Genomic DNA, 22427 nt, shown 5'->3' on the forward strand with positions numbered 1-22427 from the left:
GGACAGTGAAAAAACACACACTAGGGAGGCCCAGTTGGTCACTCGCAGAGTGACCCTGGTGGCTTACTTAGTCTCTGAGTCCCGATTTTCTCTACTGAAGATATAAAAGAGTACTGTCTCACAGGATTTTCGTAAGCTCTAGGTGTATGCAAATTGACTAGGCACAGGGAGTAGCATGACACTTTTTTTTTTGGTGGTACTGGTGTGTGAACTCGGCCTCACACTTGCTAGGCAGGCATCTACCACTTGAGCCGTTCTGCCAGCTGTGACACTTTCCTAAGTGCCCTTTGTCTTTCCTGGGCCATTGTCTTATTGGCTTTCTAGAGCTCATAATGCCATTCATTGTCGTTTCCTGACTGCAGAGTGGGTTGGGGTGGCACTGACTATGCCTGATTCCTGGCAGGGCAGTGGAGGAGGGCCTGACATACAAATTCCACGCGGCCTGGAGCTCCGTTCTGCAGCTGCTATGTGTCTTCTTCGAGGTGTGTGGGAAGCAAGCCCATTCTGTGATGAAGAAGGTGAGCTGGGAGCAGCTGAGGTCATTGGACTGTGGGCTGCTGGACGGGCCCATCTCTGCTATCTCCGCAGTCTACCCACACCCATCTTAACAGTGCCCACAGTATGTGCCAGCACCATGTCCCCAGGAAGCTGACTGGGTCAATGTAGGAAGAACAGTAAGAGAGGTGGGAGGTGTCCCGCAAAGCGCACACACACACGTTCATAGTCTTTGCTGGAGTTGTTTCAACGTGTAGGGAACCAGTGTGATTCTTCCTTACCTCAGCCCTTACCTTTCAGTTTTATAGATTTTGTATAATAAATGCATATAGTGTCGACACTGTGGCTTTAGGTATGTTAGAGTAAACCATTTAAGGACCAGGGATCACTCCTGGGCTCCTGCTAGGTGGGACCAGTCTCCTTGTCAACAGGTGGGTCAGCTCCTAGCCTGTGGGATTCCTCACTGACTCCTCCCACTGCTGACTAAAAAAAAAAGGAGCTACTCTGGAAGAGAGGGCCTCCCTTGAAAGGCCTGGCTTGGGCCCTGATTGTTTAGGTTGACAAATGTGGCTTCCTACAAGAGGCCAGGCAGGTCCTGAGAAGCATGGCTGCAGGAGGTGGTGGGGCTGGTGGGGCGAAGGTACAGTTTTGTCTCCTTAGTGCCTGTCGATTGCTTAGTTACTCATGGTCTGCTTTTGTGAGGACCCCTCAGTTTTCAAAATAAATTGGAAATCTCTATTTGTTTATAAATTTTCATATTTTTTTTACATGTTAAGTGAAATTTTTTAAAAGCTCTGGGCTTTGGGGGAGGGTTTGGACACATCACTGGGTCACCTAGTTATCAGTGAATGTCTGCACTGTGGAACTTCATGTGGGCCCAGAATCTCAACCCCATTCTTTTGGAGATCGCCCAGGTCTGGAACATGGATTCCTGCACACCAAGTAGATCTGCAGTGAGGGCAAATAGAGAAAAACATTTTGCTGATTTAGCTCCAGGCTTCTGGTCAGCAAAAAACAAACAAACAAACAAACAAATACAGTAACAATAAGAAAACTCTACGTTTTATTTTATTGTTGCTTTTGTTTTTGTAATGCTAGAGAGCGAACTCAGGGCCTGGCTCATGCTAGGCAAGCACTCTACAACTGAGCCACATCCCCAGTCCTGTGAGCATGTCTCACAGAGTAGCCTCTTTTTCCATTGCTCCAGTGCCTCCAGTCCTTGTGTGACCTGCGTCTCTCCCCTCATTTCCCCCACACGGCAGCCCTAGACCAGGCAGTGGGGGCTGCGGTGACCAGCATGGGACCTGAGGTGGTGTTACAGGCTGTGCCTTTGGAAATTGATGGCTCTGAGTAAGTATGACCCTAGTTGGCTGTAGAGGCCCCAGGAGAGTCAGGTGACTTGTTTTCCTCTGGGAAGAATGGAGTCTGTATGTACAAGGGGCCTACAGGCTGTCATCTGTTCCTCACTGGATTCCTCCCTTCCTCCTCCAGAGAGACTCTGGATTTCCCTCGGAGCTGGCTGCTACCTGTCATCCGGGACCATGTCCAGGAAACTAGACTTGGTTTCTTCACCACCTACTTCTTGCCACTGGCTACCACCCTGAAGAACAAAGGTACCAAGCTCTTGCCTGTGTGCAGCCTGAGGCCCCCTCACTGTCTGGAACTTCAGCTGATAGAGTCAAAAAGGGCTTTTGAGTCCAGTACATCCAGCCTCCTGCACATTCAGTAGCATCCCTCTGCCAAGCAGGTGGCTGACTGGTACTCTCCCCTGGGAGCGCCACTCTGTGTGTCTTGTTCTTCCACTTTGGATCATAAGAAACAGTTTGGTCCCTTCTTTCTTGTAGGAGCCCTTGAGGCAGCCTTTTGGTTTTTTTTTTTGGTTTTTTTTGGGCAGGACTGAGATTTGAACTCAGCCTCCTACTTGCTAGGCAGACGTTCTTACTGCCTGAACAACTCTGCCAGTCCTCTCACACTGCTTTTTAATGACAGAGTTAAGTAGTTGCAAGAGAAATCATATGACTTGAAGGGTCTGAAATATGGGTCCGTTGCCGAAAGTGTTTATTGACCTTTGACCTATGGCAGTGATTCTTAATGGGGATGATTTTTTTTTTTTTCTTCAAGAAATTCACTTTAGTTGTTAAGATACAGTTTGGTTAAAAGTTAAGGGATGAAGTCAGGTGTAGTACTGCACACCTGTAATGTCAGCACTTGGGAGATTGAGGCAGGAGGATCATGAACCTAAGGACAACCTGGTTTGCACAGAGACCCTCATATGACATGTATAAATTAGCTCTAATTGGATCAGAAAGGCAAACCTGGGATAAAACTTCCTGTGACACTCTTTACTTCTTAGGTATTTGCTGATATGGTAGTCTTAGGACTCAATGATTCTATCTCCTGGTATTTATGTTCTTTATAATCTCCTTTTCTTGCTTGTGTGTAAAATCTGTTGAACTGTTTCTGAGTGCTGATGAGGTATTACCAGGAAACTGTTTTTAAAGAAATTGGGAATGAGGCAGGAGGTCATTTGGCTGTCATGAGTAATTTGGCAATGCCTGGAGACATTTTTCATTGTCACAAATGGGAGAATGATGCTCTGGCATCTAGTGGGCAGAGGCCAACCTTGTCCTAGATAGGGTTTCCTGATTTCAAGTATCTTATAAAATATATAAGAAATGGGCTGGGGTGTGGCTCAAGTGGTAGAGTCCTTGCCTAGCAAGCACAAGACCCCTGAGTTCAAACCCCAGTACTGCCAAAAAAAGGATATATAGGAAGCATTTAAAGAGGAAAGTAAAAACTGCTCAATCCCCTCACTCAGAGAGAATTGCTACCTAAATATTGTAGTATTTCTCTTTCCATTTTTTTTCCTGTGTGTAAAAATCATATTATATTTTTACTAAACTAGAATTACAGCTCCTGTATTAGTAATTTTACTGAAAATCTTCCCTAGCAGTAAGGATGTATCTCAATGTTTACTTGCCAGTGGGATGCTCTGGGTTCAAACCCCAGCACTGCAAAAGAAATTGTTTTTCTCTGATACACAAAAATCTTTTTTTTTGGGGGGGTGTTGGGTTTGAACTTAGGACCCACACCTTAAGCCAGTCTATCAGCCCTTTCTTGTGAAGATTTTTTTCATGATAAGAGTCTCTAGAACTAATTGCTGGGGCTGGCTTTGAACTGTGATCCCCCTGATCTCTGCATCCTGAGAAGCTAGGATCAAAAGTCAAGCCACCAGCTCCCAGCTTTTTTTCTTCTGATTACTTAAATTTTTTTTTTGTAGTGGTGGTACTGAGGTTTGAACTCAGGGCTTTGCTAGGCAGGCACTCTAGCCCTCTTTTAATTACTTAACAAGTGTATGCCCATAAAAGAGAGTATAAATGATCCCCTAAAATGAGGATCATTAATGTTAGCATAAGCACTGGCAATATACTGGTACTTTTTTTACCTCCAGTGCTGGGGATTGAAATCTAGGGACTTGTGTATGAGAAGCACACAATCTACCACTGAGCTACATCACCAGCCTGGCAGTGATCTTAAGGTTGAGATGTAATGGTATTCCACTTAGACACCTGTCTTGAAGAAATGGATGAGCACACTCCTGTGTACATGTGTGCAAAGTTGTTTTCTAACCATGTGCTTTCTACTGGCAAAGAATCTGACACAACCTACATGTCTTTCTGCAAGATTTCAGTAAGTTAGCTCTGGGAAATCCCCATTTTGAATGCAATCTGGTTATTTCAAAGAAAAGAGAAAGACTAGAATGTAGGGACAGATGATATAGTAGATTGTGACTTTAGCAGACTAGATTTAAACTTTAGACAACTTTATTAATTTGACAGGGGCAATGCCTCATCTATAAGATGGCAGGATAATTACATTGTGGTGCTTAAATGAAATAACTACATTAAGTGCACATTACCCAGATTGCCTGATAGAACTTGCTCAATAAATATTGCCAACTTTATTGTCAAGTAAACAAGGTTACAGATCATGATATATATATATATATATATATATATATATATATATATATATATATATACTACAGTCCTGTCTATGTTTTAAAGCTTTTTTTGTTTTGTACTGGAGCTTGAACTGAGGGTCCATGTTTGCTAGGCAGGCGCTCTACCCCTGTAGCCACTCCATTAGCTATGTTTTTAAAAGTACATATGTGTTTAAGGAAGTGCTGAAAGTTGTGAGAAACAGGCCATCCTGAGGAGTCAGATTGTGGAGTGACATCCTTTTTCTGTTTTCCATAGGTTTGTTCTAATTGTTTGTATATGCATTTATTATTATTATTATTTTGACATTATTGAAGTTTGAACTCAGGGTCTTGTACTTGCCGGGCAGGCAAGGCACCCTGTTTGAATTGTTCAGAATAAATATTATGATTTAATTTTGGTGGGGGAAGGGTCACCCATATTCCCATCCTCCTGATTGGTCTTTTGGTTTTGATGAAATGAGGCCCATTGGCCAGGAGGTTCCCAGGGTCACACTGTTGTTTTTGTCAATACACTCCAGCAATGGACCTGGCCCAGGCAGGCAGCACAGTGGAGTCCAAGATCTATGACACACTCCAGTGGCAGGTAAGAGTCAGTTGTGGGGAGGACCAGTAGAGAAGAGAGTAGGGGCATGAGTTGCTGGTGTCACTCTCCTTTTCCACCTCCTTCCTCCATAGATCTGGACCCTTCTGCCGGGGTTTTGCATAAGGCCCACGGATGTGGCTGCCTCCTTCAAAGGTGTGGCGCGGACATTGGGCACAGCCATCAGTGAACGCCCAGACCTGAGAATCACTGTGTGCCAGGCCCTGCGCACCCTCATCACAAAGGGCTGTGAGGCAGGTACGTTGGGCACCAAAGTGGGAACACGTGAGAAGACAAAGGTCCCTGGTCCCATTCACTGGTCCCTTGTGGCTCACTGCCATGCAGATCTCCAGAAGCTAGCCTCTGCAGCTCACCCTGCAGCATTGCTGCTACCGGAACCAGGGCATGAGGAGGTGACTAGTGATGGCTTTTCTTGTACCCCTGAGTTCAGTGTGCTGATGGCTGCTGGAGACCTGTGCAGCAAGTATCAGGCTCCAGGACAGGAGCCTAGAGCAACCCAGACCACTGTGGCACCTTGTTCTGTGGGCCTTCGCCTCTCTGAGCCAAAGAAGCCCCCAGACCTGTGGGTTCCTAGTCCTGCCATAGGATCTCCTAAAAGGAGTCCCAGTGACTAATGAGACAGAGCCAGCTCCGTCCTTTCAATGCAAACTTGGGTCCTCTTGCCAGAGGCCGACCGTGCTGAAGTGAGCCGCTTTGCTAAGAACTTTCTGCCGATCCTCTTCAACCTGTATGGACAACCTGTGACAGAGGGGGACACTCCAGCCCCTCGCCGGGCTGTGCTGGAAACTATCAAAACTTACCTCATCATAACCGAGACTCAAGTAAGCTGCTAGAGGGGAAGGGGAATGCTCTCAAATGGGCTGTCAGGTTGGGCATGTTGGAAAGGCTGAGAACCCACCTACTAGGTCTCTGCTACCTGGAGAACAGGGGACCACACACAACGATCAAGGCTTGGACTGGGCTAGAGGTCCTGAAACTGGGGAGGCAGCTCTGGGAGCTGCTGCTATGGTTTCTCTGTTTTTCTCTCCTTTGGGGACTACCAGTTGGTGAATGGTTTCCTGGAAAAAGCCAGCGAGAAAGTACTTGACCCTGCTAGCTCAGACTTCACCAGGTAATATGCTTGAGCTGGGCTGCCCAAGGGAGCTGGAGGGGTGTCTAGCAGAAGCTCTGTGGATTCTCTCTGAAATTGTTTGGGGAAGTCTTGAGATATTTATTGAATGTCCCAGTTCTACCTTCTTCTTGAGGCCTTTAGCAAGGATCCTGGAGACATACTACTTGGTCCAAATCCTAGTTCCCCCATTTTCAAGCTGTGTGACCTTGGACAAGTTACTTATCTACTATGTTTCTGAGTCATCTGTGAAATGGGCATGATAAGCATATCTACACTATCAGGGCTATTTGAGAGTTGAACTTGCTGCATATGTAATGCACCAGGAGTGATGCCTGGTGCGTGATGAGTCTTGATTCCTCACCATGACTTCTTTTATGTTCCTATAGCCAGTAAACATAAGAACATAGATAGCTTATACCCCTGTCCAATCCCCCTAAGCCCCTCCCTGCCCCAAGCAGATTGTCTGTCCTGGACCTGGTCGTGGCCTTGGCTCCTCATGCTGACGAAGCTGCCATCAGCAAGCTGTACTCCAACATTCGGCCCTACCTAGAGGTGAGTCCCACACAGTCTCTCCTGGGGGGAGACGGGGCTCCAGGAAGATGGGGCCTGTCTTCTTGTCTTAATCCCATGCTGCTCGCCCAGATCAGGCCATCTGCTTTCTCTTGCAGTAGCTTACTTTTACCCATCCTGTCTATCTGTCATGTAGATATCAAGGCAACTAAAATGTACAGCTGTGCTTTGGTTCCCCTGCCAAGGTTTCTCTTGTAGAACAGAAGCTCTGCTCCTTTGCCTGCTACCACACTAGGCCTGCTACCACCCTGGTTCTTGGGATGGAACCTAAGAACCTCATGCATGCTAAGCACACACTTTACCACTGAACTACACCCCAGCCCCAATCCAGGATAGAGCAGGTACAGTCTACACCTTTGCTTGTGCTGGATCCTCTGTCTGAGATGCTGTCATGTGGCTGACAGCCATGCAGAACTCATCTTAGCAGTGCCCTCTTAAAAGCTGTCCCCATTGCCACAGTTCACTAGCAGTTAGGAGGGAGTGAAGTGCTCTGAGTCAGCGTGCAGGTGGACACAGAAATCCAGGACTGGGCCACCTGATCTTAGAGCGATGTTCCAGGAAGAGTGACAGGGAACTCCTTGGGAATTGCTTGGAGTTGGTCAGGCAGAAAGGAGCACTCTAGCAAGAGAGCAACAGGTACATGGGCCTTGGCATATCCAGGTATTGCCTTCCTGTGCTGGAATGTGTGTTATTTGAAGGTGGCCAGGGAAATGGCTTGGAGAACAGGACTGGCTTTGCTTCCTGCAATGTCCCTCATGCCTAGGAGTTAGCTTCTCACTGACTATATTCTGCCCTCCCTCCCATCAAATTTCATGAGCTCCAGATCATAAGAAAAAGGCCAGTTTCTTTTTTCCAATGTTACTGGAATTTGAACTCAGAGCCTCACACTTCCTAGGCAGGTGCTGTCCAACTTGAGCCACACTCTCCCCACCCCTTTTATTTTTGGCTTTAGTTTGTTTTTCAAATAAGACTTGTGCTTTTGCCCAGGCTAGTCTTGAACTGCCATCCTATCTCTGTTTTCTGAGTGGCTGGGATTGTAGGCATGAACCATCATGCCTGGCCTGTAGGCCTGCTGCCTTCCTCACCTGTCCCTGTCTACCATGTGCCCCTCCCAGAACAAGGCCCATGGGGTGCAGAAGAAGGCTTACCGTGTGCTGGAGGAGGTGTGTGCCAGCCCTCAGGGTCCTGGGGCCCACTTTGTGCAGAGCCATCTGGATGACCTGAAGAAGACCTTGCTGGGCTCTCTGCGGAGCACATCCTCACCTGCCAAAAGGGTGAGGGCTCTGGGGCCTCTTGCTCTGCTGAGGGAAGAGGGGTGACACTGAAAAGGCTCAATGGGAGTGAGGGTCATATTGAAAGGTCCCAGCTATTGTCCCCTGTCTGCAGCCCCGTTTGAAGTGCCTCATACATATTGTAAAGAAGCTCTCAGCTGAGCATGAGGAGTTCATCGCTGCCCTTGTCCCAGAGGTAAGGATGGTGGGAGGGAGTGTGTGTGCATTTTGGGACTTCCCTGGAGTATGGCTCCCAAGAGTCTGTCATGATTGTGGAGGAGAGACAATGATGGTGGTGAGGGTGGGATCGATTTGCTACTTGGACATATGGGTGTCTTTATCTGCCCCTTTGTGCTTTGGGGACCCAGCCTAGAGCTCTAGCTCAGGTTGCTAACAGGGCTTTCTGGCCAGGTGATCCTGTGCACCAAGGAGGTATCGGTAGGTGCAAGAAAGAATGCTTTCGCCCTGCTGGTGGAGATGGGCCGTGCTTTCCTGCGGTTTGGCTCTAACCAGGAAGGTGAGGTGGGGATGCAAGCTGGGGTGGACTCTGCTTGTAGACTGCAGGCATCACCCCTCAAAGCAAGACTGGAGAGCTCCTTGCCTTGCTCTGGCCTTGTGTGACATGTCCAGATCTCTGTCCCCAGAGGCCCTGCAGCGCTACCTTGTCCTGATCTATCCTGGTCTCGTGGGCGCAGTGACCATGGTCAGCTGCAGCATCCTGGCCCTGACCCACCTCCTGTTCGAGTTTAAAGGTGAATATTTATCTGAAGGCCTGGGAAACTCTTAAGGCAGAAAATGCACCAAAGGTCAGAACAGGGTAGCTTCCAGAATGAGGAAAGGTACCAGGAAGCTGGAGGAAAGCAAGAACCCATGGTGCCTGCCCCCAGCCCTGTCTCCTTTCCCTCACAGCTATGCCTCATCATCCTCACACTTGCGCAGCATATAGCCGGATGTCCTTGTTGCCCTGTATCCCATCAGAGTGGACAGGGGAGGGTAGGCCAGTGCCTGGATCTTAGTGTTGGTTCTGCCTCTCGCCAACCATGTGAATTCTTGAGCCTCTTTACTAACCTCTCAGAACCTATTTTTCCTATCTTTGAAGTGAGGAGAGACATAGCACCCACCGTGGGTGGCTAATAGACATAAGGTCACTTCATGATGTGGTGATTAGAACCATTCCAGGCACATGGAAAGGCTCTGAATGTTAGCTTCTGCTAACATTTGACCAAGTTGGGGCAGATGGCAGCTGCTGCTTTCAGTGTGGTGGGCTTGGGTCCAGGAGGGTCCTGGTGTCTGACTGTGGCCCCTGTGCTGCAGGGTTGATGGGGACCAGCACAGTGGAGCAGCTCCTGGAGAATGTGTGCCTGCTGCTGGCCTCTCGCACCCGTGATGTGGTCAAGTCTGCGCTGGGATTTATCAAGGTGGCAGTGGTAGTCATGGACGTGGTACATCTGGCCAAGCATGTGCAGCTGGTGGTGAGCACTCCCTTTCCCTCAGCGAGTGTCAGTGGCCTCTGAAGTGCCAGCATGAGCTCTGTGGACTGAAGGCCAACAAGTTTTGAACTTTTTCTTTAGCCATAGCTGCTTTTTGCAGCAGAAGGACATTAAGGAGCCCTGGGAGGGAACTGTAGGAGAATGCTAACCTAGTAGAAGCACAAAAAGGCACACACAGTGCCCAGGCTGCCTCAAAAGAATTTCAGAGAAACTGAAGTCACACATTTCCAAGGTCACACTGAGTCTCCCTCTGCAAGGCCTCTTGTCCTGTTTTTTTTTCCTTCCCCTCCCTACATTTTGACTTTGGAAAGGCCTCTGCACACCCCTTCTAGGACCCTTGCTGGGTTGCAGAGTCTGATTAGGAGCCTGGCCCCCTCCTGCCCAGGGGAAGCCTAACCCAGGCATGTGGCAATCTGGGCTAGTGCACTAACCCTCTGCCTCACTTTCCTGCTTCCAGTTGGGTTGAATCACATAAGACCTCCAGGTCCCTATTGCATATCTCCTTTGGGTCTGGGTCTGGCTTCGAGGCAGGAAGTTGCAGATGGGATCAACATGTCCTGCCCCTGCCCTCCAATGCTTGTAGCCTAACTGGGAACTAAGGATGGAGAGAATGGCTAGGGCAGGGATCTGCCATGGGTTGTTAGAATTTATGAAAGCTCTTCAAAGGATGGTTGGAGCCCTATTCCCCCAGCTCCATTGGGAGATCCTGCAGATAATAAGACCTACTGCCAATGTGTATTACCTAAACTAGGCTAGATGAACAATGCAGCAAGACAGAAGGGATGCATGAGACCAAGAGAAGCCTAGTATCAGGTGCAAAGTAGGATCCATAGGATTAGATAGACTGGGATGAGTTCTCTCGCCTGTGGCCACCCAGCAACCATGTAACCCTGTGTCTTGGTTTCCTCATTTTTAACTGGGTTTGATAACATCTGTCCTATTGAATCAGTCCAAGGATCCAGTGAGAGAACATATATAGAGTGCTAACAATGTTCAGAAGACTAAAGCTACCATCTTGGAAGGACAGTCAGGAACTGCGTTGTGAAGGAGGGTCTAGGGGAAAGATGCAGCTGTCCAGATTCTAGAAGCATGGTTGAACCAAGGAGTGGGCCAGGAGCAGGGTCACTGACCTCTCTTCTTAGCTGGGCCCCATCTTTCTGTGTCCCTGGTCTGGACAACAATGAAGGCTGGGCAAGGGGGAAGGCACACCACCTTCTGACACCCTCGTGCTCTGCCTGCCAGATGGAAGCCATTGGGAAATTGTCAGATGACATGCGGCGGCACTTTCGCATGAAGCTTCGGAACCTGTTCACCAAGTTCATCCGCAAGTTTGGGTCTGTACACTTGAATGGAGGTGGGGGTGAAACAGGCACAGAGTTGAGGATCCCCAGTGCCCCCTCGAACTTTAGGGAAGGTTCCCTGTTCCCTGGACACCTGCCTCTGGGGGGTGTTCTCTGGCCAGTGCCTCTCACCAGCCCAACCCTTCTTTGGCCTCAGATTTGAGCTGGTAAAGGGGCTGCTGCCTCAGGAGTACCACAAGGTCCTGGTCAATATCCGGAAAGCTGAGACCCGGGCCAAGAAGCACCGTGCCTTGAGCCAGGCTGCTATGGAGGAGGAAGAAGAGGAGGAAGAGGAGCCCATCCAGGGCAAAGGTGACAGGTGAGATCATGGCAAAGTCCTAGGGACCTTGTATCCCCCAGCCTAGAGCCTGTTCAGGCAATGTCTGTTGACCTGTGCCTCTTTCAGGAGTGCTCTGACTTAAGACTTCTCTGTTCTTAGCATTGAGGAGATTTTGGCTGACTCGGAGGATGAGGAGGACAATGAGGAGGAGGAACGAGGCCGGGCCAAGGAGCAGCGGAAGTTGGCGCAACGGAGAAGCCAGGCATGGCTAAAGGAGGGTGATGGAGATGAGCCCCTCAACTTCCTGGATCCCAAGGTGGCCCAGCGAGTCCTTGGTAAGCAGGAAGTAGCTGGCACATGAGCTCAGAAAACACACTTTCATTGGTGCTAGATTTTTTGGCAGTGGGCAGGGGGTGGCTTCTGTGGCAGGTCAGTGGCAAGAGCTGCGAGGCCCCAAGTTGGGAGCAGAGATGGGGAGGATGTGAGTGGGTTAGGACTGGCCTTCCGCCTCCTCATACCAAACTCCATACCAGCCACACAGCCCGGGCCTTGCCAGGGCAAGAAGAAGGATCATGGCTTCAAGGTGAGCGCCGATGGCCGGCTGATCATACGGGAGGAGGAAGATGGCGACAAGGTGGAGGAAGAGGAAGGCACTAAAGGTAGGGCCATGCCTGTTTTGGGAGGTAGTTGTCTCTGGCCTGGGCCATAGTTGCATTTTGTCATTCATTCATTTAGTCACTCATGGTTCACTCGCGCATTCATGCAGTGACCGAGTTTCTCAAACTTTATTAACATTAAAAAATGTTTTTATTTTTGGGCTGGAGGCATGGCTCTCAAGGGGCACAGCACTTGCCTAGAAAGCTCAAGGCTCTGTGTTTAAATCCAGTACCCCCCAATCTTTTTATTTCATACTTTATATCCCTTATCTACTTGCCTGTTTATCTGTATCTTCCTATTTATATAGTACACTTATAATTCATACAAAATGTTTGGGAAATGTACCTTCCCTCACCATGTATGATCTGCTATTATTAGTCTTTCTTCTCTTCTGTTCCTTTTCTTTTCCTTCTCTTTCCTCCTCATTCCTCCTCCTTATTCTTTTTCTTTCTTATTATTACTTCTTTTTAACACAAACTAAGCTCCTGGAGCTCATTTAGAATTGGTAAGAGTCAGACTCTGAGACTCTCCCAGTTTTCCAATATCTGGGTTATTCAAGAGTCCCTCAGGCATGATGTCTGGAACTCACAGTTAGTCTCTCCTGGTCCATCCATCAGATAAGAAACACCCAGGTCTTCCAAAAAGTGTCATCCTTCCCAGGTTCAGAGTGTAGCTCATAGTAGAACACTTGTCTAGCATCATCTGCACCACAAACAGGAAAAAAATTCTGCCTTTGGTTGTTTTGGTTCCCAGTGCCAAGCCCTGGACCCTTGAGTCACTGCCCTCCTAACTGGTGCTCTCATGGCTCCCCTGACAGCTCCTATCACTCAACAGTTTTGTGTCTGCAGATACTTATTTAATCTTTTTGTGTTTCTTTGTCCTTATTCCAAAACTGGCCTCAATGCTGATACTACATCACAGGGTTGTTAGGAAGATGAAATAGTATAACATGTACAGCCCCTGTCCATGCTTGGTATCAACATAGCCCTAACTACTTCTTTAGCTCACCTCTTCTGTGCTACCCTCCTACCCCTTTGCACTCTCCCATCTCCTGTCATCTTGGTTTCCAAAGTGTTCCTGAGGCTGGGGATGCTTGTCCAACTTCTTTGCCTTTCCAAAACTTCACTGCTCTTTAGGATCCCATTCAGGTCCTTTGTGGCCTTTCCAGGATGCCTCTGGTGCTGGGCCTCATTCCCATAGAACTTCTGCAAGCCCAGGGACTGCCCATCTTCAGCAGCACTTGGTCACATGTTCTTTTTTTTTTTTTCCCCCCACATGCTATACCCTAGCTCCTACATATGTTGTATTTATTGTCTTTCTAACTTGACCTGTGTTGCTCTGCCCTCAACTGGTCAGTTTTATACATCTTTATATACCACGTGGTGCCGGCACACAAAAGAGACAAAAAAGGATTTCAAGTAGAATGAAGCAGTCTACTAGCAAAGTGGGAGCCTGTGTGGCATTGGGGCTGACTCCTCAGGAAACTTAAGGCTTTCTTCGAGTCTCAAAAAAAAAAAAGTCATTCAGAACTAGGGATGTAGCTCAGGGGTAGAGAGCTTGTCTAGCATGTATGAGGCCCTGGGTTCAATCCCAGTACTATCAAAAAAAAAAAAAAAAAAAGATCCAAGATGTACCTGATGTCACATGCCTGTGATCCCAGGACTTGGGCGGCTAAGGCAGGAGAATGGTCAGTTTGAGGCCAGCCTGGGCTACATGGCAAGTTCTGCACCACCTGAGGTATGTAGCAAGAGCTGGCTCACCCCCTCCATCCGTTAAAAAAAAAAGCCATATTCACCTCAGAAGTGAGGTCACTTCTGAGGGAGACTATTGTGAGATGGAAGGATGGGGCTATATTTTGTGGTCTCATCTCCCATGGAGGAGGACACAGGTCTGGGGATTGGAATTAACGCCCCTTCTTCCTCATAAACCAGGAGGAGGCAGAAGGAAAATGCAGGTTTGGGGGCTCCCCCATTACTCACAGTCCTGCCTTCTGACTCTAGGGGATGATGACGAGATGGCTGACCTGACAGAAGACATGGGCATCAGGAAAGTGAGTAGTTCCTGGCCTCAGCCTGGGGCCTGCAATTTCTCCGTCCATAAGGTGCCTGTTATGACACAGCACCTGCCCCACTCCCTGAATGCCCAGGGGGTCCTCAAGGATGCTCACAGTGGGCAGTCAGGGTGTGGGTGCATGTGCAAGGGAGGTAACACACTGACCACCCAAGATTTGGGTGCCTCTGAAGCACCCTCTGTGTCCTTTAGTATTGACAGATTGTCCAGTTGATCTTGTGTCTCCACCAAGGACATGTGCTGAACTGGCTGTGAAGGCAGCATCTGGCACATGCCCCGAGGGGAGGGCTCCTAGTGGTCGGATCTCCAATTGAGGAATGCTTACCTCGAAGGCCTTGTGCTCCTCACCTGGTCCTCACCAAAGGAATGGATTCTGTCACCCATTTCCAGAGGGCTCTGCCTTAGGTCATAAGGCTCAATAGTTACAAACCAGAGGTTGGAACCCTGGATTTTCAGTCTCCTGAACCCAAGAATTTAATTCCCTCGCCACGGTTCCCCTCCTGACCTGGCACCGTGCTGTCCAGCAGGGTGAACCTCTCCCAAAGGATGAAGTGGCCAGGTCTGTCAGCTGAGACCTGGTGTCCCTTGTCCATGAGCAGCCCCCAGCTCTCCTGGGCATTATTCTTAGGTGACAGAGGTAAGGAGTGTGGTAAACCAGTGGTGAAGAGATAGGATATGGGGTTTCACCTTGACTTCTGAGCCAGCCTTTCAGAGCCTCAGTTCCTGGTCTATAAAATTCACTTGTCAGTAGACTGTCCTGTAGAATTATTGGGACAATGTGATAAGATCGGCATGTAAAGTGCATTAGCTTAGAGCTTGACATATGCCATCTTTCTTGCCAGTTGCCCTCTGCCCATCTTGGTCCTAGACGCTACTTTGTTGTTAAGAGTGTCTTACAAGGCAGAATGGGAAAGCTAGGTGAAAACCAAGTGAGAGTTCTGGAGTGGGAGAGTAGCTGGAACTCTCAAAGTCGCCTGCTTCAGGAAGCTCCAGTGATGCCCTGGAGCAGTTAAGTGTCACCAAGTTGTCCCAGTGTGGCACAGTTCCACTTACTAGAGCCCTTCCTTTCCTGGTCGGAGATTTCTTCAGTAGGCCACGTTCAGTCTCAATCCCATCTTGTTTTCAGGCAGCCATGGAAGTCCGAATGAGTATGTCCTGGGTCCAAACTGCCTGGGCTCAAACCCTGTTTTCTGTGTAAAGTATTGTCAATAAGTCATAACTGTTCTTTATGGTCATTAGTCGTTTTCCCTGGGATGTTTCTGCTAAGAGCCTCTCTGGTTCCTTCAGCCTGCCTCATAGGTGGCATTCTGATCCTTCAGCAGCCTCCTCTTATTCCTGGCCACTTGATCACAATGCTTTGAGGAAGGCTCCCACCCAGCTCAGAGCCAGCAGGATTGGGTATCTTGTCTTAAGGCACTGAAAAGGTCCCAGGATTGCCACACAATGCTGGTGGCTTGTGGCAAGTCAGCCCCTGCCACTGCTAGCCTGAAGCTTTCTTGTGTGACAGTTGCCAAGTCCTCTGCCCTGGTTGTGGAAGCAGGAAGTGCTGGGATGCAGGCTTCAGGCTCTGGAAGGCTGGGTATCGACAACCACGAACAAGCTCAGCCATCATGTGCAGCCCGTCATGCCTTCAGTTTCTCTCCTAGCCAGCCACTATGCTGGACTACAGCCAGTGGAACTGGTGTCCCTATTCCCAGACACCCCATGTGTGCTCCAGCCTGATCCCTTTGCCTGCCACCCCTGGCCCTGAAGCTCATCTACCTTAGGAGTCCCAGGAATCTGCCTTCTTACAAGGCTTCCAGGACTGGTCACACAGACCACAGCACAGGAATCAGCCCTATGAGCTGAGGCCACTCCTGGCTGATTCCTTTCCCCATTCAGAAGCCTTTGCCCTGCTGATAGATATTTCCTCTGCCAAAACTACCAGTGAGCAGGGCCACTGCTGGCCTGTCCTCCTTCCTGAATACCCATGCTGTGCCAGGCACATACTAGGTGCTTACCACTTGCTGTGGCATATTATTAGATAAGCCCATGTGTCCTTTTGGTTCCTTTAGTTGCTGAGGGACTGTGGTGCCTGACAGAACTGGGTTCTGTCCCCAAGGCCAGGCACAGTGTACTAGTGACTAATAGAAAGGATAAAGTGGAGTTTGTGTGAGATGAAGAGTTATAAAGCCATTCTCTCTGGAGAGACCCTGGATCTCATATTCCATGGGAGGAAGGCTGGCTAAGGTACATGTCAGGGTGCCACGTGGGCATTCGTAGTCCTAGATGGAGCTCAGTGGAGAAATAAGCCCTGTGGTCAGGTCATTGCAAGAGCCTTGCTTTCCCACTACCTCACTGTGTTATCTAGAACATACACCCACCTTTTCTGGGCCAGTGTTTTCTCCTTTATAAGTGGGTGATCAAGAGCTCACCAGAGACCTTTCATGCACAAGGGAGGTTACTGCTACTGTGCTTGACATTGGTAAGCATGGTCACGTCCCCTTGTTCACTAACTCCCCATGTATCACCTTTTTCTATAGAAGAAGCTTAAGCGACAGAAAGAGGCTGAAGAGGAGGAGCTAGAGGTGCCCCCTCAGTACCAAGGTAAGGCTTCTACACAAGCCCCATGACACCTGCAACAGGCAGAGGAGTTAACTGCTAGAGTAACAGAGCCTTAGGTTGAATGATCTGGCTGTGCCCAGTTGACACCAACTCAGACTGGCTTATCTAATAGTCAAGACTGGGTGGGGAACAAAGGGGTGTGGGGATGAGGGTGAGCCTGAGGGGTAGGTCTGGGCATGGGACCCCCCAAGCCTTTGCCAGAAACTCCGGAGTTCAGCTTCTCCCCACCCATCCACCCTTCCATGGGTTTGCAGCTGTCCCTTCTGGAAGCTGTTCACCTTCCTTGTCCACCACAAGAGCTCCAGCTCTGTTGATGGTTGTTGGGAAGAGTAGTATGGAGCCTAGCTACAGGGTCCTCTCTAGGTTTGTCTCTGGGTCCCCAGGCTGTTTCCCTCCACAGAGCAGCTTCTAGGTATGCCAGGGTAGCTTCTGTGCTTCCTTACTCCCACAGTGCCCATACAGGTTCTACTCCTGAGCCACTGCATCTGGGCCTTGCTGTGCACCTGGAGGGCCAGGGTTCCTTTGAGGAGTCTCTGATTCCACTAGTGGCATTCCAACCCCATGAATCCTCCACAACAACCAGAGCCCACTCATCTCCTCTGCTCTGAGATGATGTGGGCAGAGGCAGTTGATGGGGCAGAAGGCTGGGTTCAGAACCACTTGCCCAGCTGCCGCTTAGTTGTTTGACCTTGTCTAGTAACACTGCCTCTGTGAGCTTCCCATTTCTTATGCCAGTCATCTGAGAGGGTCCTCCTGAGCTGGCACTGTAGGATTCCATCCATGACTGTGTTGAAGTCCAGGCAGGAAGTGACAGCTGACCCTGGGCAAAGATCCTGATCTCTCAGCTGCAGTTTTCACCTCTGTGCAGTTAGATAAATAACTGCCTTTGGGGGCTGAGGACAGCTCAAGTGGTAGAGCATCTGCCTAGCAAGTACAAGATCCTGAGTTTAAACCCCCTCAAGTCTCCCCTCCTCCCCCAGAAAAATAGCTACCATTGTATTTCACAGTGCAAGTGTGAAACCCAAACTGCCTTGTTTTACTAGTGAGGTTAAGAGATTCCAGACAGTTAGGACACTTGCCTGAGGGTAGAGCTGTAAGAGGCAGAGCTAGGAGTTGAACCTGAGTCTCTCTCGCTACAAAACCCATGTTCTTTCTCCTAGAATAAATGGAGCAGTGTGACTTTGGAGAATGTGGGTCATTTTATGTCAGAGGAGAATATATGTCTTCCCAAAGATTACTGGTAGGCCTCTGAGGATTCTGAGTCAGTCTGAGGAGCCCAGTGGTCTGTCAGGTTCCTGGGCCATCCCTCCTCGAGGGAGAACTTCATCTTGGCTTGGTAGGGGACAGAGCCAAGTTCCTCTGTTCTTTGCCCATCTGCTCTCCAGCATCCCTTTGAGAGAAGGGTGACCTTGGCTTTCCAAAGGAAGACTGACTCTGCCTGACTCCAGTCTCTGTGTTCTTCCTACAGCTGGAGGCTCTGGCATACACCGCCCTGTGGCCAAGAAGGCTGTGCCTGGGGCTGAATACAAGGCCAAAGTAAGAGCTTCAGATGGGTCATGGGGTCTCCTGGTACTGGATAGGTGCTGGGGAGGACAAGGAAGAGCGGTGCCCATCACCACCCTGAAAAGCCACCTTTGTGGAGTCAGACAGGCCAAGGAAAAAGACATATCCAGGTCTTGTTAGCATCTGAAGTTGGGGGCCTTGGTCAGTGGCCTTTTAGGGCCACAGCTGTTCTTTCGTACCATCCAAGGCAGAGAATAAAGGGAAGGGAGAACATGACATCTGTCAAGTCTGGGGGAAGGGAATGAGGGAGCCAATACTCCTAGCTGACTCTGTTTCTCTGGATGAGCAGAAAGCAAAAGGTGACATGAAGAAGAAGGGTCGGCTCGATCCCTATGCCTACATCCCGCTCAACAGAACCAAGCTCAACCACAGGTATGGTGGGGTGTGGGACAGATAGGAAGCTCTGAGCTCCACAGAGGCAGGATCTCTTCTCATTCCACTCTCAACCAGCTTGCTCAAGTCTCCCTAATTGTTTATTTTATTTATTTATTTTTGAGACGGGCTTGCCCTATATCCCGGGCTGGGCTCAGACTTGCTATCCTTCTGCCTCAGCCTCCTGAGTGTTGAGATTATAGATGTGTACCACCATGCCTGGCTCATTTATGTTATAAAGAGAGGGCTGTCTGTTGTTAGTGAAATGTGACCCTTTTGTTCCTTGTGCCTGCAGGAAGAAGGTGAAACTTCAGGGACAGTTCAGAGGTCTGGTGAAAGCTGCCCAGCAGGGGTCCCGGGTGGGACACAAACTCCGCAGAAAGGACCGTAGGCCCTGAAGTCCCAGGACCTCTATGTCGCTCTGCCATCCAGGCTGAGGCTCCTTTCCAGCTCCCCAAGCTGCTTCATACCAGCTCCAGGTGCACAAAATTGGCAAGACCTGGACTCAGAGTGTCTCGTTGGAACCAGGGCTCAGCTCCCGGAGAGACATCTAGAATTTGGGAAAGTCCAAATGAGAACTACCATTTAAAGACACCTGGACACCTGAAGATGGGGCCTGTGGCCTCACTGCCTCTGAGTTGGCCCCATGAGGCTTTGTGCTTTCCACCCAGAGTGGCCATGAGCAGAAAGTGGTGATCTGCGTTTTCTCAGCTGCTGCCGTGTGGCACTTTCTGCCTGGCTGTGGTCTGGGTGTGTGAGGTCTGCTGTGATCAGCTGTAGAATAAACATATCGCCATACCTTAGCCCTAGAAACACTGTTTTATACTTGCCCCTCTAGGGGTGAGAACAGCATCTGGTTGTTGGTCATCGCTACTTGACCCCTTCCTGCCCAGCTCCTAGCATCCAGTCCAGAGAGTGCCATGCTTTGTCCAGGATCACCCACCCATGTCAGGAGGGCTCCTGGCTTCACTTTGCAGTCCCACTCAGAAAGTGACGGTGTCAGGAAGGGCAGTGAATGTGCTGTGTCTGATCCCTGAGCTATCTGTCCCTGGGCACCAGGGACTTAGAACAGAAACAAAAGTCAGTGACTAAGAGACTGCAGCTTGGCTGCCTGGGCTGCCCCTGGGCACAAGGCTTTCCCTGTATCTTTGTCCACTGATTCAGCAGTGTTTATTGACCCCTCCATATGCCCAGCACAATCTGATTTGCCCAGCTCCCCATTATATATTCTTTCTCCCCATGTAGTTGTGCTAAGTGATTCCCCCTGGTCCTGCGTTGGTCTGGTATAGCCCTCCCATGCTCCTGGGGTTACACTACCCATCAGCCCAGGATCCCTCTTGCATATGCTTTCCCGGCAGGCAACCAGAAGCAAAGGACCCTAGGGCTATCCTCACACCCCAATATGAAGAATGTGCTTTGTCCTCTGACAAAGGGAAGGTTGGTAACTTTTTCTGGATCATATTCTCAGTGTGTGAGACCCCACATGTACATCCCTCAATAGATTCTGTTCAGGTTTAATGCCCTTGGCTCTATCATGATCCCAGGAGGCCCTGCCTATGCACCTCCTTACAACACTATTCCACTCATTCTCCAAGGAGAAACAAGTCTTAACTGGATCCAGTGCCCCAAAATTGGGGCATTTCCTCCTAGTGACCTTGGGATACAAATCTGAGAGGGACCACACTTCACCAAGAGGTGGCACTGTTTACATGCCTTGTTCACTGAAGTGTGCAACAGGAGAGCAAGCAAGAAAAGTGGTCAAAAGGTTGATTAAGAATTTGCAAAGGAGGCCTAACTATGGCCTGCATTACTTACACTTTGGACACAGGCACATGTAAGTAAGCCCATCCCAGACCTTTCCTATCTCCTTTCTCAGGAAATGGAACCACACACACTAGGAAGCCTCATGAAAAGGACTGATGAGTCTGAGCCAATTGCCCAGTATTGATGTCTTTTAAAAAAAAAAAAAAAAGTTTGGAGCCAGCCTGCTTATCAGAGCACATTTTCCAAGAAGTTCTGTTTTCTTTCAAAGGAGGGAGGGGCAGATGACCTAGAAAGGTTAGTATTAGTGATATGCTGAACTCCATATTCTTTGGGAAATAGACTTCAACTGCAAATTATCTTGATACAGAGGCAAAAATGAATCTGCCCCAGAAACTTTAGGTGCTTGAAGTGTTAGGAAAGTCGATGCTGCTTTTGTGTTAACAGAGCGGATGTCCGGAAGCCTTGTAAGTATTTATTATCACAAGTTTCATTTACATTTCAGGACAAATAGAAAAAAATTTCCACCAAGATCTAGATTTACTATTTTATTTTATTACTGTGCTGCGGGTACATTATGACATTTGCAAAAGTTCTTTCAATATATCATAGTTGGATTCACCCCCTCCAATATTTTCCTTTTCCACCCTCTCCCCATAGATTTACTATTTTAATTTTTGTTGTACTTTTGGAATGTCAGAATCCTTGAGACTTTTCCAGACTTTTTCTTTCTTTCTGTCTTTCTTTTGTGGTCCTGGAGTTTGAACTCAGCTTCTCAAGTAGCTCTACTACTTGAGCCACACCCCTAGCCCCTTTTCAGGTAGTCTCATATTTTGCCAAGAGCTGACCTCAGACCCCGATCCCCTTACCTCTGATGACCTATGTAATGGGATCACAGGTGTGTGCTGCCCTGCCTTATTGATTGAGATAGGGGTCTTGCTAATTTTTTACTTGGGCTGGTTTTAAATCTCAGTCCTCATGATCTCTACCTCCTGGGTAGCTGAGATTACAGATGTGAGCCAGGATGCCTGGTGTCTCTACTCATTCTACCCCACCTCACTCAAAAAGGCAACCCTTCTGGTGGCCAATGTGGTCAAGCATTAGGGATTTGCAAAAGCAGTCTAATTGTGTACCTATCAGGATACTTCTGGACACAGGTGAGTCAGATTAAGCCAATCTTTCCCCTTCACTGTTTCCCTTCTTGTGATTTTAATGGAAGCTTATTGGAGACTGTCCTAGTGATTCATTGCTGACATTTGCTATCTTACTAGGTCCTTAGTCTTTCTTGCAACTTGATCAGTCCCAGGAAGGATGTTTTTTCTGTATCATTTGCAACATGTGAGAAAACAGCTTATGATATTCCAGTAGCCCCTGTTTTTTGTCCTTGGGGTTTTTTCCTCATTTTTTTCTTGTCTGCTTATTTTTCTTCAAAGAGTAAACAATTAAGATATATTGTATATTTCACTATAAGAGTAATAAAGATTTACAGAACATTGGTATAAAAAAAGTAAGAGCAGGGACTGAATTCTTCCTACAAATTCTCATTTAACCCTAGTGTATTTCATTCCTATTATATACCCGGGGCCTATTTTTTAATACAAAGATAAAGTTTTTAAATATGAGTTATGTTGTAAATTTACTCTTCACTATAACAAAAGATTTTACTCTACCTAAGTAAACACTTCATAAATACTGTTTTTAATGGCCCAGTTTAATATGTCTACCCAGTGGATGAGCTCAGTTTATTTATAAACTATCTTTGAGTCTGTAAGTATATTGTTCCTTGCTTATAAGTGATGGAATGTAAATCCATCACTGATGTTAGATTGTGCAAAGCAGTATTTAGGAAATGACATGATGGGTACTTTTTGTTCTATTTTTGATATACATTATGATGAACGGATAGATGACTGTACTCCAGAAAATAACCCTGATTTGGGACAATGTAAGCTTGTTTGCCACTTCCTGAAATTATGCTTAATGTAGCTCCTGCCATTAGAAACACTTACCAAGCTGTTAGAGGACAACCAAGTCATCCAAGGCCAGGGTTGTAGTGGCAGATTTTCTCTTACCATTCCAAGTCCCGTTGATTGATGGAAATGCTAAGACAGGATTTCAAGGCTGTGGTCAGTCGTGAATATGAAGAATGTGGGTGGAGGGTACAGTGGCTTGGCACAATATTCCAGAGCTGGAGTCTGAAGATAGCTCTGCAAATCTAAAACCAGGATTGATCAGAAAA

The 22427-nt window shown here is 48.2% G+C and overlaps 1 protein-coding gene across 1 annotated transcript in view; it reads left to right on the forward strand.

The window, feature by feature from the left end:
* Window positions 1–19230, forward strand: part of Rrp12 (ribosomal RNA processing 12 homolog) — a 32078-nt gene extending 12848 nt beyond the window's left edge. Inside the window, exons 13-34 of the mRNA XM_020177751.2 lie at window positions 404–518; window positions 1703–1845; window positions 1987–2108; window positions 5017–5081; window positions 5174–5336; window positions 5766–5920; window positions 6143–6210; window positions 6669–6762; window positions 7896–8054; window positions 8167–8247; window positions 8463–8568; window positions 8696–8803; window positions 9366–9523; window positions 10784–10875; window positions 11039–11200; window positions 11321–11496; window positions 11695–11820; window positions 13819–13868; window positions 16411–16474; window positions 17961–18028; window positions 18345–18427; window positions 18723–19230. Of these exons, the coding sequence (XP_020033340.2) occupies window positions 404–518; window positions 1703–1845; window positions 1987–2108; window positions 5017–5081; window positions 5174–5336; window positions 5766–5920; window positions 6143–6210; window positions 6669–6762; window positions 7896–8054; window positions 8167–8247; window positions 8463–8568; window positions 8696–8803; window positions 9366–9523; window positions 10784–10875; window positions 11039–11200; window positions 11321–11496; window positions 11695–11820; window positions 13819–13868; window positions 16411–16474; window positions 17961–18028; window positions 18345–18427; window positions 18723–18825 (2461 nt within the window). The 3' untranslated portion in view covers window positions 18826–19230. The remainder of the gene's footprint in view (window positions 1–403; window positions 519–1702; window positions 1846–1986; window positions 2109–5016; window positions 5082–5173; window positions 5337–5765; window positions 5921–6142; window positions 6211–6668; window positions 6763–7895; window positions 8055–8166; window positions 8248–8462; window positions 8569–8695; window positions 8804–9365; window positions 9524–10783; window positions 10876–11038; window positions 11201–11320; window positions 11497–11694; window positions 11821–13818; window positions 13869–16410; window positions 16475–17960; window positions 18029–18344; window positions 18428–18722) is intronic.
* Window positions 19231–22427: the final 3197 nt, after the last annotated feature.

This window comes from Castor canadensis, chromosome 7, assembly GCF_047511655.1.
Source record: "Castor canadensis chromosome 7, mCasCan1.hap1v2, whole genome shotgun sequence".
Lineage (NCBI taxonomy): Eukaryota > Metazoa > Chordata > Mammalia > Rodentia > Castoridae > Castor > Castor canadensis.